We start from the raw sequence: 16,402 nt of genomic DNA, 5'->3' as shown, positions 1-16,402 counted from the left end.
AGCTATGGGATCCGAAAGATAAGAAATTTGTTTTGAGCAGAGATGTGACATTTGATGAGGCTTCTATGTTGAAGTCTACTGACTCTCAGCAGGTGGAGAGTATGGCCGAAGAGGTATTGCAGGAGGTGGAGATTGATGCGTCTTCACCTAGTCCAGATGGTTTTGTATCTAGTAGATTGGAAACCATAGGTAGTCAGTCAGTTGATGTTCCAGTTGAAGACACAGAAATAGTGATTACAGGTGATGGAACAAATGATGATGCAGAGGATATGGCTCCATTAGAGGAGCAGATGAATGTTGGTCCTTTGGCTTCGGTTCATGAGCCTATTGCAACTGGTAAATCTAAGAGAAATGTTCCCCCATTGTATTAGCTAAACGATTACGTTACCTATGCACTTCCTATTATTGAAAATCTTGATGAAGATGTTCCTTCCTCATATTATGGAGCAATCCAGTGCTCCAAGTCATAAAGGTGGAAGACAGCTATGCGATGAGGAGATGCAATCTCTTCATAAGAATGATACCTGGGTGCTTGTAAAGTTACCTAAGGGTAAGAAGGCGATTGGCAAGAAATGGGTGTTTGCATTGAAAGAAGGATCTCTAAGTAATGAGTTACGTTACAAGACAAAATGGGTAGCTAAAGGCTACACTCAGAGGGAGGGGATTGACTATAATGAGGTGTTTTCTCCAGTTGTGAAGCACTCCTCCATACGCATCCTTTTGGCCTTGGTAGCTCAGTATGATTTGGAGCTAGCCCAGCTCGATGTAAAAACTGCTTTTTTATATGGTGATTTAGAAGAGGAGATCTATATGACTCAGCCAAGTGGGTTTAACATTGCAAGAAAAGAAGATTTGGTATGTAAACTGAAAAAATCGCTATATAGTTTGAAACAGTCTCCCAGGCAGTGGTACAAGCGGTTTCATCAGTTTATGCTAGGGCTCAAGTACACAAGAAGTCACTACGATCATTGTGTCTATTTTCGCAAACTACATGATGGTTCTTTCATTTACTTGCTCTTATATGTTGATGAAATGCTTATAGCCTCAAGAAGCAAGACTGAGATTGATAAGCTTAAATAGCTTTTGTCCTCAGAATTTGAGATGAAGGACTTGGGTGAAGCTAAGAAGGTTCTTGGCATGGAGATTCAGAGAGATAAAGCAAAAGGCAGAGTTTGTTTGTCTCAAAAGACATATTTGAAGAAGGTACTACAGAAGTTTGGTATTGATGGGAACACTAAGTCTGTGAGTACACCTCTTGCCCCTCATTTTAAACGTAGTGCTACTATGTCTCCGAGTTCCAATGAGGAGCATGAATACATGACTCATGTTCCATATGCAAGTGTTGTTGGTAGTTTGATGTATGTGATGGTGTGTACTAGGCTAGACATTTCACAAGCTATTAGTGTTGTTAGTAGATATATGCATAACGCTGGGAAGAAACACTGGCAAGCTGTGAAATAGATTCTATGGTACATTCTTGGTATTTTAGATGTTGGTTTGATGTTTGAGAGGGATACTCGTAAGCTTTGTGTGGGTTATGTGGACTCTGACTATGCAGGTGATTTGGATAAGCGCCGGTCCACTACTAGGTATGTATTTACTTTAGCTGGTGCTCCGGTAAGTTGGAGGTCTATTTTGCAGTCTACAGTTGCATTGTCTATGATAGAGGCAGAATATATGGTGGTGACTGAGGCTATGAAAGAGGCTATTTGGTTGTAGGATTTATTAGATGACTTGGGTATTATGCAGGATTAGCTCGAGATTCACTGTGATAGCATGAGTGCTATATATTTGGCCAAGAACCAAGTTTATCATGCCCGTACGAAGCACATTGATGTGCGTTTTCACTTTGTCAGAGAAATTATAGAGGAGGGAAATATCTTACTCACTAAAATAGACACCAAAGAGAACCCATCTGATATGTTAACCAAAGTGGTTTATGGAATCAAGTTTCAACATTGTTTGAATTTGATTCATATCCTTCCTTTGAGATGATTTGGCTCTTAAGGGCATTGGTGAACTACGGTCGGCTTGATCCTTTAACAAGCGTACGTAGGCAGCCACTATGTGGTACAGTCGTGTTTGGTCCTTCGGGACATTTGTTATTTGTTTGGTCCTTCAAACATTTGTGCATTGAAGAAGGGATTTGCTATTCGGTTGATCGGCTCCGATTTGGATATCTTCACCGAGGTGGAGAATTTTTGGTATACGACTCAGATTTGGATAAACCACACGGTTAAGGTTTTGGTTTCCTATTCTAAATAGGATTCTAATTTGATACCCACAACCTCTATAAATACGAGACCGGTTTGTGGGATTTGTTATGTTCAATTTGTGAGAGAGAGTTTGTGAATTCTTCGGGATTTGTTTGTGAGTGATTGTACTCTATTTGTTTATCTCTTGATTACTAAAATTCTCCTCTTTTGCTTGGTGGATTAGGCTAACGCCAAACCACGTAAATCTCGTCTCCACTTCTATTGGTTATTCGCTTTGCATTGGTAAGTATTTTAATTGATTTGTTTTTGTCGATTTCTATCACCACATTCAATCTTCTTTGTCCAATTACCATGTTTCCGCATTCGTTTACGTAACAGCATGCAGGTATGATTTATATGACAATGAATATAATAGGCACTTCATAACAAGCAGTTTGAGACTATGAGCACCCTTAAAAGTATGCCACCGAATTCAATCAACCAGTTTTCAGTAATACGTTGATGATCAATATATAGTATATACTTAGCCCAAAGGGAAATGACTCCATCTGCTTAGAAGCCAAATACTGAAGTCAACAAGAATCAATGACAATGATCAACTTGGTACATAATTCTTGTGTTTACAAAACCCATACACATCTGCGATCTATTTATTAGCATATAATTGGTGCGGAAACACATTTAACTGTGTAGATGTTTGACTGCTTTTCATTTAGTGATCTTTTTATGTGTTTATATATGTGTACAGTTATCTTTTTATGTATGAGAGCACTGTAATGATATCAACATATTATCACTGTGTCTATGCAGAATTATGCTTAGAACTTTAGGGTTGCAGTCATGAATTTTGTCTATTTCCACTCAACCCAAGCCACATAATTAAGGATGAGTGATGTCCAAAGAGAAAATAAAGATTAAAAAAAACTAGACTTTACCAGCATTTTACTCTTCACATTGAAGAATCTATCTGCACCTATCACAACTGTAGGCTTTGATGCTCCAACGCCATGATAGCCCCCATGTACATGTTTCAAGCATACCATGAAAAAGTAAGTAAAACAAGATAATACTATAAAGGTGATGGAGGCAAAGAGACTCTAGCATGTCACTCACTTGGCCCGGTGGAAGAATTGCATCAAATCATCCCACTCCAAACATCCCCAAATTGGAAAGAGTGAATGTTCCCGAATTTACAAGATTACACCCATGCGGTTTCTTAATATCACTCACTACTACGAGAAAAGCTCATATACCACCTTTGTATTTTACAATTGGTAAAAAGCCTTTAGCCATTTGTTTTCATACCGTGGTAACAACCACCGTGACAAATACTTCTAACAAAACCGTGGGGAAAAATATCTCTTATATACCACGGTTTTAGTAAAAAACGATGGTATTAGAATTTAAAACCGTGGTTAATAGCCCGAAAAGTCTGCTATATTCGATGTGAACCGTGGGAAATATCTCTTATATACCACGGTTGGATACAAACCGTGGGTTATATAAAATGATATATACCACGGTTGGATACAAACCGTGGGTTATATAAACTGATATATACCACGGTTGGATACAAACCGTGGGTTATATAAACTGATATATACCACGGTTAGAAACCGTGGGTTATATAAACTGATATATACCACGGTTGGATACAAACCGTGGTTTATAGTTTTTTTTTTTTTTTTTTAAATAAAATCCCCTAATTATTTGATTCTAATCATATTCATTCAACCTGCAACCTGTCCATTTTCACCATATATATCCACACTGGATTTAAAAACACATTGCTCAAATAAGCAATTCATAGTGCAACACAAACAAAAGAAATAAATTTACACATCCAACACAAAGACATTGAATTGCTAAAAGAATTTTGAACTTTTTTGAGTCATCAATAATAAAAGAAACATCCAAATTTACTTGTTATATCAAAATAATAATGACCTAACTTGTTGCATCAATAAAAAAAAACAATCTATTTGTTCTATCTAAAATATCAAAAAAAAATGGTGAGACCAAGCACCACACCTTAATTGGAAAGGGTCAAAACCTAGCTAAGACTCGACGCTTGGCTCGAACGCTCCATTATGCTGGATGAATCTAAGAATTTCAAGTCGAACAACATCAAGTTCCTCTTGTGTGTATGTATCTTTGAGGGATAGATTTGTCATCTGCACGATCAAAGATAAAAAAGTATATAATAACTAAATAATGAAGAGTAACACAAAATAGAGAATGCTAGTGTATGACGAAATATACCTTATTTTCAAAAGAATTATCTAAACAAGCTTCCATTATTTCTCTCATAAACTTCATTACGTAATACCCACACTCTTTACTACCAGGTTGGTACGGGCCCTAAGTACAAACATGGAAAATATTCATAAGCATATATTTTTCCAAACACACAGTATATATACATAAGAATTTGTTTATTACCATAATCTTCTCCCACTTCACTGGACCTTTACTTCCTTTCCCTTCAAGTCTTTCTATTTTCATGACCGCACTTCAAAATAAGATCAATGTAAAACCTAATTAGCAAGTAAAAGATAAGCACGTAATGATCTAATTATTTCATATACATACACAATCATGACAAACCTGTTAAAATAGATATCCATATCATTAGATGGTAGATTATGCATCGAATCCAACCAATTAAAAGTCATTAAATAAATTAATAGCAATCAAAACCCAATGTCCACTACAAAAAAGATCGAGGCATGTGTGGTTAAAAAAGAAAAATTAGGCATTAAAACTATAATATACATTCCAATGAAAATGATAAAACATGGATAGTATTAAAAATATAAGACAATATCCTTACCCTGGATTATAAGGGATAAGAACAACTCTTTTTCCACTTGTATTCTGCAAGCTCTCCACAATAATTTGAGTTTTCTCATTCCCATTAGCTCTTGTGAAAGATAAAGGGTTTACAAATCCGGCGACATCCGCGACAACTCACAAATTCGTCATAAAGAATCCTAGAGAAAGAAAAATAAAGCAATCATAATTACTAAAACTAAATATGAATATCTAAGATTTACGATAGCACCAACAATGAAATTTTGCAGATATTCTAACCTCATGTATACCACCAAAATAGCAGCATCTAACCAACCCATGTTACATACATCCATTATATCGCTTTTCTCCATAATGAAACTACCCATATTATCTCCAAACAATTCTCCTCCTACTGGAAAATGTATCGAACCTTGGTCCCCTGGATTAGCCATATTGAGGAATCCCACAAACGAATCTATTGCACCTTGATTATGACTATCACTAGTTTGATTTTTACTTCCCTAAATTAAAAATTCAGAACAACCAATTATTAAAAGAGAAGCCAAATTCAGAAATCGATCATATAACTTCATATTAAAGAATCTTGTTATTTACCTCAATGTCGTCTTTATAATAGACATGGTCCTTTGGCCAAGGAACTTGTGTGCCAAGAGCATCTGCGACATATCTAAGCTCCTCATTCACTTGTATAGGAAGAGCAAGACGGCCAGCTTCTTCAGAAACAAGCGATACAACCGCAACACGAACATTATTGAGTCCCAAAGAGTAACCGTGAATTTCTTTTCGTTTATTTCCCTCGTATACCAAGCCTTCAGCAACAATATTTGTTCGGCCAACCGCAGCCAAATAACATTCTTTTTCCTATATAAATGTCTAAGTATCATAATAAGCACACAACATTATATTTTAATAACATATTACGTGTAAACTACAATTTACCTCCCCTAGACCAAATGTTTGACCTCGTGTTTTCTTATTTGCCTTGTTCACATGATCAAATTGAGCCAAATTACACTCTAGGCCCTACAATTGAAGTATAAATCTTAGAACCATTTTAAAATTATATATATAATGTGTAAAACACTACTTACCTCTCTGGACCAGATGTTGGACCACTGAAAATGATGTTTGACCCGTGTTTTTATTCTTATTTACCTTGTTCACACGATCGATTGAGCCAAATTACACTCTAGGCCCTACAATTGAAGTATAAATCTTAGAACCACGCAACATTATTAAAATTATATATATCACGTGTAAAATGCTACTTGCCTGTCCTAGACCAGATGTTGGCCTCGAAAATGGTGTTAGACCTTCTTGTGTTTTCTTATTTGCTTTGTTACCATGATCTGCTTTGGGCTTTGATGGAGGTTGGGCTGCCTTCCCATTCTTTTTCAGCTATTAGTTAGAAAAATAAAATTTGTAGTTAGAAGGTCGGAATGCATAAAATGGTTGGGTCAAACTGTTGTTGCACAAACACTAGACGCAACGATGAATGATGCACAAATAGATGGCAGGTTACCAATAAAATAAAATAAAATAAACATTCACAGTAGTAACTTACTTGCTGAGCATTTTTTACTAGTCTACTAGATTGATGTTTGTCAGATGAGTGTATCGTCCCGATCAATATTGACACTTTCGTATTCTTTGTTTGAAGAGATTTTTCAGATGGTAAGGAGTTATCTTTGTCCTCCAACCTTCGACTCTATCCAACAAGAACCTAACGCCTTCCCCGAAGGCGGTAGTTTTGGTCCCGTTGCTCTTGAATTGTTGATTCCAACTTTGTAACATGTTCCTTTGAGCCACGTTTGTTAACATGGAAATATGTGGTGGGGGTGATCCCCTTTCCAACTGCTCGAGTGCGACCAGGATGCTCGGGTGTGCCCAATGCTAGAGTTAAGATGTCTTTACTTCCTTCAATAACTACCTTTCCTCCTCTCTTCTTCTTTAGTCAGCACATCCTTCAATTAAGTTTTGAAGTAAACAAGGATTTAGCAAATCCAAATCACAACAAGCATTCATGTCTAACATTAAAACATAATAATAAATGATTAGAAAACTTACAATCTTTTCAGCCACTCTTTTTCCGTAGCTACTTCAATATATTTTTTCTTTTTTTGAGTAAGCTCTTTTCCATATTGAAGGCCTTCGATTTTTTCCATTAAAGGATGGTCCCAACTCTTTTTCTATGGTTACAAAATAATCAATATAAACGATGGGTTAATAATGATGCATGTCTTGAAACTCTTGGTTGAAGGTTTATCATACCCAAACAAATTAACAAGTGCCTACATGTATAAATGTTGAGACGGACAATGTACTCACCAATTGTTCTCCAATATCAGCAAATCCCGTCTTGCCGGCCCTATGGTTATATACTTTTTGCTTTTCTCGGCTGTGAATTAAGTTTGCTAATTTCACGGAAAACATGGAATTAGTCGCCTCTTTAGGAATAAAAAACAATATATAGGTTTAATATGATTGGATGTCTTTAATAGTCGAGGAATTAATTATCACGGACACGTCAAAGGCAATTTGGGGAGGTCACATTCCTATTAACAACCTAGGTTGGCACACAATCCTAGACTATCAAAGGGGTCACTTTGAGTTTTAGATGTGCAAAAATACCGCTTGTAGATGACATCCTATGACAAAGACAATTTGGGGAGGTCACATTCCTATTAACAGGACAAGTAAAAAAAATTTTTTTAGGACCAACTATTTAAAGGTGCTTACTTGTGGTGGGTTTGTGCGTCTGATGATTGCCATGTTGTTAGGGCCTATATTGACAACATTCATTGTGTTGGACTGGAGAACAAAAGATGAATGAGACATTTCGAGGCTTAGTCACATTATTTTCATGACTTAATGTTGGCGGCATATGCATTTTCATGACTTAATGTTGGCAAGAAGTCACTACTTAGCTCCTAACTCTCCTCTGCCTAGCTCCAACTCTCACTTTCGTCATAATGATTTTCATGACTTAATGTTGGCGGGAAGTCACTACTTAGCACTAGCGTAGAAGGTTCTATTTACACGCGAGTAGTAGCTACCCTACAAGGAATGCATATATAAAGATAGCGGTCACTATCCATAGCTCCAACTCTAGCTCGTCACTCAAGCTCGACAAGACCTCGGCTTTAGCTCTGTTATCCTTGTTCAACATTTCCTAAAAAGTCGACTACAAGTTATAAATCGGAGGGGAAGGCGGTGAAGTCCTTTCCTCTGGCCGGCAATGCCCCTGGATTTCATCGGAACTGGAAGGAGAATCAAAGGTAAGCCAAAGCTTTCCGCATAACGTCACTACCCGTTCCCTATAAGCCATAGCTCCTCACTCTTCACTGACGCAACTATAGCTCCTAACTCTCCTCTGCCTAGCTCCAACTCTCACTCGTCATAATAGTTTCATTTCGTTCTCTGTTGTAAACAAAATTTTAGTGAGCTTACGCTTGGGGCCCTGTAGCTAATTAAAGCTTAGAATATAATGGAAGAGCAACTTCAGGGAAAAACATTACTGGAAGCAGCTGTAAACAGATAAGTGTATGCCAGCTTGTGAACCAAGTGTATGCCAGCTTGTCAAGTGTATGCCAGCTTGTCAAGACCCAAGACTTGCTAATCAACTACATTCGGTACATTTTCATACAATAGCGCCTGTGTTAAAACAATCATCAAGCATTATGACTGGTGTATAACACTGATTAAAGTGTATGCCAGTTTTTCCAGTTTTTCCAGTTTAAAGTGTATAACAGTTTTTCCAACTGGGAAGCAGTGTTTGAAATGTAAAGTTTTCAGGCACCATCTCCATTTTCCACAACGTCAGAGAGTACACTGATGAAGACTAATAAACTGAAGACCCTCTCTACTATCACCATCATAGAGTAATCGAAGGTCAGAGTTTTCAGGCAATCGAAGGTCGAGTTTTTGAATACCGTCAGAGTGTACCATCAGAGAGTACACAGTTTTCAGGCAATCGAAGGTCGAGTTTTTGAATACCGTCAGAGTGTACCATCAGAGAGTACACAGCGTCAGAGAGTACACAGTTTTCAGGCAATCGAAGGTCGAGTTTTTGAATATTCGATCTGCTACGACTAATAAACTGATGAAGACCCTCTCTACTATCACCATCATAGAGTAATAGTGAATTAAGAGAACTGCAATGTTCAGCTAATAGTAATAAAATTCTATCAACTAGGAACATACAGGACTGGAAGTACTTAAGTAGTACCATCCCTTCCACATCAACAAGAGCCTCTACTACCTTTACAAAGACTCTCTTTCTCTTTGGAATTGCTTGCCAACTCCAACTCTGCACCGTTCCTTGAAGAGTCGGATGAGGCGACGATGCGATATCGTAAGTCCCACCCGTAGGGTGAGACAGCCAACGCCTTTACTACTTGCGTGGATCGCCTCCTTGTACCGAGTGCATTTCAAGATAACTCATATTGATAACTTTCCCTGAATCTTGGGCTCCACTCGGAATGGTTCTTGGACAAGAGCGGGGTTTGGCGAGTCCCCTCAAAACATAGCCGAACCCGGAGGTACCATTTATCCTTTTAACCGCATAGAACTATGCTAAGTTATTTTGCATTGAAAAATCCGAAAATGCTGGATTAAATATAATATCCATACTTCATCATTTTTAGTTTGATTGGGATGACCTTCATGCATGTGCTAGCTAGAAATTGTCCATCATCTTGAATTTTGCCTACGCTTATATATCACTCTCCCCAATCCCCATCTATACCACGAGTTTGCTTTGGAACCAAAGCCGTTGAATGTACCGAGGTAATTGAACTTTTCAATTCAAAGCCACAAAGATCTCGTGCGTGGTCTCAACTCTCCCCATGTGATTCTCCCCATTTTTATCAACTACTTCGTTCTAGTCTTAAATAATCAATCATGATCTTATAGATAGAATTGCGGACCATATATATCATTCATCAATAACATTCACATTAAATGACATACATTGTTTTCTTCAATAGACGGTTCTCTTAAATGTTAGTAATGCTAATTCTAAGAGCACAAAATCTTAAATTACAAATAAAAGGAAATAGGCAAAATGACAAAACAAGATCGTGAAAACATAAAATTTCTTTCTAACTGCTATACATTTATCGTTGATCTCAAAATAACTAGCTAACGTGGTGCTAGTGTACTACATCTTGGCTACATTTATCATTCAACATATATTTTCCCTAAGCATAGAACAAAATGCAGTTTTCATTTTTATTGTTTGCGAGTTTATTTTGCCTGTAAATAAAATTTAATTTCAGCAACCTCCAAAATCTCTCGACTGAAAAATGACTTTTCTCGGGCAGATTTCAACGATGTCGAAGTCTCAAAACTTAGCATAGTTCTATGTAGTGAATATATCTTTTATGTCTCCTATTCGTTCCTCCTTGAGTTCATTCACTCAAGAGGAGAGCAGCATGGGTCTTTGGGATTTTATGGCCTGAACGTGTGAGATCGCATTTGATCGAACAAGTTCTCGGTGTATCGATCTTGACACCTTTGAACGGACTTCCCTTTAGCTGCAGCTACAAACAACTCCTTACTTGCTACCAACTCCTTAATGCCCGGACTTCGCTCCTTCTTGACCGGACTTAACTTTAGCTGAAGCTACAAACTAGGGACTTGGAACTTGCTAGAGAAACTTCGAATTGAAGCGCTCACCAAGCAGATAACAAATGGGGACTACTTGCCCTAGCCACTAGGTATTAGGATACCTTTACGGACTCTTCTAAGACACTTGGCTTCCTGGGAGTTGACTCTTGCATTCGGCCGGACGGATAGCGACTAACTCATAGATACGAGATACCATACACTAACTAACAGAAAATCCAGCAGAAAGTAAGAGCACATGGGCTGAGGTTTTAGAAGAAGGCGATAGGAAGTATCGGAAGATAGAATGCTTGTTAACCATAAATGAATACTGAGTTATCCAAAACCAATCAAACTAACAAAAATAAGTTATCCTAACCTGAAATTTTGGTGTCGGTCTTGACTTCACAAATCTTTCCCAATCTTCTGTCTAATATTTTTCTCGTTTTTAGGGCGGCTTCAAAAGCTTTTCAGGTTGGTCTTTGTAGTAGGGAGTGATATAGTACCTAGTCAACCGACTCTTGAATTCTTTCCATTTCTCACCAATATCCGAGACAACACCCTTTCTTTTAGTCTTACATCAAGTTGAATTTGGCCTATAAAAAGAATAAGCTTTAAAGTTACAATAACCTAAGACTAATTAGACAATTAATAGTACAACCGAGCTATTTACCTTTATAGTATCCCATAACAAGTCTCTCACTTCATCTCCGACATCATGCCAATTTTCATAATCAACAATAGAGATTCGGGACTCTGCTAACAAACCTGAGTAGCTTGCCAAATCCTTTCCGCCTTCCTCTATCGTTGACCATCTTCATTGTATTGAACATTCAATAGTTCACCCTCTCTCATTTTTGTTATCCTTTTGCATTGAACTGCTCCTCTTCCTGTCCTTTCTACACTTGAATCTTGTGTATTGTTAACTTCCATTGGTGTATCGGAAGTCTCGTCAACTCTCCATATCTGAATCGAATCGAATTCTCTCACGGATCCATCTTTTTTCCTATATACCGAGTATAGACATGAAAACTTTAACCAATAACAACATATGAAATAAGCTAGGTATCAATAACTTGGACAATATTAATTAAACAATAATAAGACAAATGATCATCCATAACATGAATTAAAGTATTAAGGCAAATATAAATATCAAAGTAGGTATGAATTCACATTTAATAACAATATTCAATAGTCAAATAATAAAGGAACAAACTTGTTCAAACATCCCCATAGAAAGAAAAAAAATCATAACATGCTCTAACTTAATCGTTAGAGGTAGGGTCGACATAAGTCCCCTCACAATCTACACGCGCATAAGATGATACTGATGCACCTGAACTAAGGAAGTCGACATCTGGAAAGACTTTACTACTTGTATGATCTAGCTCATCCTCATTCCCTTCCTCAAGGTAGTCTCTTTCAGGAGTCCTCAAAGCTATTGACCATTTTGGATCGAGTTGGTCAGGTACATAAAAGACTTGCTTGGCCTGAGAGGCCATCACAAAAGGGTCTTCCTTATGTCCAATTCTACCAAGGTCAACAGAAGTGAAACCCAAAGCGTCTACTTTGATGCCATTTCTGTTGTCAACCCAGTCACACTTAAATACTGGGACTTTGAGTACCAGATAGTCGAGCAGCCATATCTCAGTTATAACACCGTAGTAACCCATTTCTGAAACAACGGGGTTCTTATCCTTGGCACTTGAAATTTGCACTGTTGTCGCCATTAAACCCACACCACTATTTTGGTTTACTAGTGAAGCTTCATGATCCTTCGTATGAAAACGGTATCCACCAATAACATAGCCTGAACACTTTAGAACGTCTCGACGAGGTCCTTGAGCTATAACTTTCAGGGTGTTTGAAAGTTTGTTACCGGTAACTGCTGCCTCCTCCTTAACCTGATTATCTAAGTTATCCAAGAATCTTAGTCGAATTTAGCAAAGTTGTATTAGATGTAAAATAATTTCAGATAATCTTACCCTTTGACGAATCCAATAAATGAATGTGCGAGTGTGCTCATCTTGATACCATTTGGCTGACTTACGAGGATAAGTAAGCTTTAGGTGTTCCATATGCTTCCTATCAAGTTAAGAAAAAAGCTTGGTCACCATTATCTGTCTAGGTGAAATAAGGAAAAACAAAATCCTATACTAACGTACTCGATATAAGGTTGAACGTCATTAGTGTTTGCCAAAACACATTGATGAGCTTGCTCCCAAGTCTTCTCGTCGACTTCAACAACATTCATACCACCAAGAGGCTTTCCCTTAGAAATTGTATTTTCTTTCTCCGTATCATTAGTATCCATGTTTCTAACTGATGGGACTCCCACAGCATTCACTCCAGATAAGTACTCGCTAAGAAACTCAACAACTTCTTCAAGGATATAATTTTCAGCAATGCATCCTTCTGGACGATTTCGATTCCGCACGTAGCCCTTTAGTATTTTCATGAACCTAATATTCAAAAAGTAACAAAAAAAGAGAAAATACAAACAAACAAACAATCAAATTGATGAAGCTTTACTAAATTATTGAAAGTAGTTAATTCAATTTTCTGTGTACTTGCCTCTCAAATGGATACATCCAACGAAAGAATACTGGCCCACAAAGCTCAACCTCCCTTATAAGATGAACAGATAGATGCACCATGACATCAAAGAACGATGGTGGAAAGTACATTTCCAGTAGACATAAAGTGAGGACCAAATTGTCTTGAATTTCCTTTAATTTTGACACATCCACTACTTTGGTGCAAAGAGAGTTGAAAAAGAAACACAACCGAGTGATGGTATACCTCCGCGTGCTTTGGCAACACCGATCGTATTGCCACGGGGAAGAAGTTGTTTGCATCAATATGTGACAGTCATGAGACTTGAGACCATACACTTTTAGATCTTGCATCGACACGCGGTGTCTAAAATGTGAAGAATATCCATCTGGCACTTTGAGTTCACGCAACGTGTTGCAAACTGTTACTTTCTCAGCTCTAGATAACGTATGACATGCTGGTGGAAGATAAGTCCTATTTCCCCTTTTCTCTGGTGCTAGTTCCTTCCTCATGTCCATTTCTAAGAGGTCTAGGCGACTTTTGAGGTCATCTTTTGTCTTGTACTTAATGTTAAGTAGTGTGCCGATGATGCTATCACAAATATTTTTCTCAATATGCATGACATCCAAGTTGTGTCGCACAAGCAAGAATTCCCAATATTCAAGCTCAAAAAATATGGATCTCTTCTTCCAATATTTACCACTTTCATTCTCATCAGAAGTGCTAGGCTGCTTCTCGTGTTTGTGACTCTTCATTGGATGCCTTTGACTTCTTTCTTGATGTTTTTGGCTTTGGAATCACCAGCTTTTGGTTTCCCCATCTAACTTTCATCCCTTTGAGCTTCTCTGCGAAATCACCTCTCCAGCTTAACGGTCCGGATGTGATCTTAACTCTTCTTGACCATTAAATGCCTTCCTTTGCCTTCGATAACGATGATTTTTTGGAAGGAACTTTCTATGGGACTGATATATGTTTTTATTCGAGTGTTTCAATCTTGTAGAATCAGTTTTCTCACCACATATTGGACAAGCAAGATATCCCTTGACACTACACCCAGCTAAATTTCCAAGAGCAGGAAAATCATTGATCGTCCACAGTAGAACAGCCCTTAATGTAAAAGATTCTTGCTTGTAGGCATCATAAACCTCCACACGGATTCCAAAGAGCCTCAGAAATCTTCAATTAAAGGTCTAAGGTAAACATCAATATCATTACCAGGTTGCCGGGGACCTGATATCAACATTGTCAGCATCAGAAATTTTCTCTTCATACATAACCATGGAGGAAGATTGTAAGTGATCAACATAACCGGCCAGCAACTATGCCTAGAGCTGAGATTACTATGTGGATTAATCCCATCCGGTCGAAAGAGCAAGTCGCAGATTTCTTGGATCTTCAGCGAACTCTGGCCACCTTTTATCAACCTCTTTCCATGCTGGAGAATCTGCTGGATGACGCATTTGACCATCAACTTCTACTCTTCTATCTGCATGCCATACCAAATCCTTTGATGTCTGAGCGGATTGAAACATCTTTGCAAACCTTGGGAGAGGGGCGGAAAGTACCACAAAACTTTCGCGGCGCTTTACCCTTCTTTTTTTCCGATATCTCGATGTTCCACAAGTTGGACAACTAGTTAAATCCTTGTACTCATCTCCTCTGTAAAAGTATGCAATCATTGGGACATGCATGTATTTTTTGAACTTCCATTCCAAACGTAGACAAAACATTTCTAGCTTTGGTCATGGATTGTGGCACTTCGTTATTATCCGGCAACATTTTTCCCAACACCTTCAATAGCTTGGTAAAACTTCGTGGTCCGACCACCCACTCGGGCTTTCAAGTTGAACAATTCCACAAGGGATGATAACTTTGTATAGCTTTTGCAACCTTTGTACAAAGGTTTCTCAAAGATCTTCAAGCAATTTACAAAGCTTTTCGGGATTCCCGTGAAACTCTCATATGCATCATTAACCATTCTAACCGTGTCCCCAAAATCACATGGGGTTTCCATATCAAAGTCTTGACATGGAGGTTCATGCGTGTCGACGCCGGGACTTTCCACTGTGAGGCTTTTCCCCATGCCATATCCACGCTCGTAACTTTTTCAAAACCAACATGAAACAGATGATCCTTGATATCGTCCAAACTCTGATGCAAGTGGTTCCCACAATTAAGGCATGGGCATCTTATGAAATTAAGATTGTCTGGGCCTGCATGCTCTCCAGCACATTCTATAAAATACTTGACCCTTCCTCAGATTCATCGAAAGTCTATCCATAGTCATCCAAGGCTTATCCATACTCAATGTCAGAAATTCAATACACAAGTACTACATACACATGAAAAAAAAGGTGATTAAGCAAGATAAAATCATGCAAATCACGATCAGCCAGGCGTTCCTGCCCAATATATCAATCAACAATAAGCAAACTTGCAAACTAATAGTAAAACAACAGGCATAAGAGCTTCTAAAATCAGTTTATGTACGATAACAGTCTCTATCTCTTACTCATTCAGTCAAACACCTTAAGCCACTAACAAAAACCGTAAACATGAACTGCCAAGCCACTATACAAGCAACTACATGCCATCACTAGGCCAATATATCAATTAACAATAAGCAAACTTGCAAACTAAAAATAAAAATAAAACAACAGGCATAAGTTTCTAAAACCAGTTTATGTACGAAAATAGTCTCCATATCTTATTCTTTTAGTCAAACAACTTAAGCCACTAAGAAAAATTGTAACTGCCAGGCCACTATATAGGCAACTACATGCCATCACCAGGCCATTACAAGTTTTACCAGGCTACTAAAAGGCAAGTATTTGGTGAGAGCTAAAACCTTGCTAAACCTTTCATTGGACCACATTTTGACGCATCGAGACAGTGCTATGGGATTTCATATAATTTTGGGACCTCACATGGAATTCAATGAAAAATATCCCCAAGCAGTTCAGTGAATTATAATTTGAGGAATGCAAACACCTGATCAATGCACCTACTATATTGGGGGAAGAAAAGCACTAAACACACGGCAAAAGGCGTGATACAAAATCTATTCAATGATTAAGCTCAAATTTATGTAGTAGTGGAACCACAAATGTAACATACACTACACCATAACTGGATTTTTGACAGAGGCTTTTTGAGGATTTGTGATGCCAAAATGGCGTCGAAATTTTGTGACGGTAATTAGG

General features: G+C 37.9%; 1 protein-coding gene and 2 long non-coding RNA genes across 3 annotated transcripts; all 3 read right to left on the bottom strand.

The window, feature by feature from the left end:
• Positions 1 to 4,071: 4,071 nt before the first annotated feature.
• LOC147486212 (uncharacterized) lies at positions 4,072 to 5,162 on the bottom strand. The gene is made up of 4 exons (XR_015202543.1): positions 5,050 to 5,162; positions 4,659 to 4,728; positions 4,479 to 4,577; positions 4,072 to 4,390 (listed from the first exon to the last, which is right to left on the bottom strand). It is a non-coding gene; the product is annotated as an uncharacterized LOC147486212 (long non-coding RNA).
• Positions 5,163 to 5,459: 297 nt separating this feature from the next.
• LOC147486211 (uncharacterized) lies at positions 5,460 to 6,058 on the bottom strand. The gene is made up of 3 exons (XR_015202542.1): positions 5,973 to 6,058; positions 5,628 to 5,894; positions 5,460 to 5,533 (listed from the first exon to the last, which is right to left on the bottom strand). It is a non-coding gene; the product is annotated as an uncharacterized LOC147486211 (long non-coding RNA).
• A 5,850-nt stretch (positions 6,059 to 11,908) lies between these two features.
• Positions 11,909 to 13,027, bottom strand: LOC147486210 (uncharacterized). Its single transcript, XM_086573679.1, has 2 exons — positions 12,629 to 13,027; positions 11,909 to 12,547 (listed from the first exon to the last, which is right to left on the bottom strand). The coding sequence occupies exons 1-2, from the start codon at positions 12,719 to 12,721 to the stop codon at positions 11,909 to 11,911; spliced, it is 732 nt and encodes a 243-aa protein (XP_086429805.1). The 5' UTR covers positions 12,722 to 13,027.
• Positions 13,028 to 16,402: the final 3,375 nt, after the last annotated feature.

This window comes from Coptis chinensis, chromosome 7, assembly GCF_015680905.1.
Source record: "Coptis chinensis isolate HL-2020 chromosome 7, ASM1568090v1, whole genome shotgun sequence".
Lineage (NCBI taxonomy): Eukaryota > Viridiplantae > Streptophyta > Magnoliopsida > Ranunculales > Ranunculaceae > Coptis > Coptis chinensis.
Note: the sequence above shows the minus strand (reverse complement) of the source record. Positions and strands in the feature narration are given on the sequence as shown.

Coding starts and splice junctions, on each gene's coding strand:
- LOC147486210 (XM_086573679.1), bottom strand. CDS start 12,721: ATGGAACACCTAAAGCTTACTTATCCTCGTAAGTCAGCCAAATGGTAT. Junction 12,548..12,628: donor TTTATTGGATTCGTCAAAGG/GTAAGATTATCT, acceptor TTAGATAATCAG/GTTAAGGAGGAGGCAGCAGT.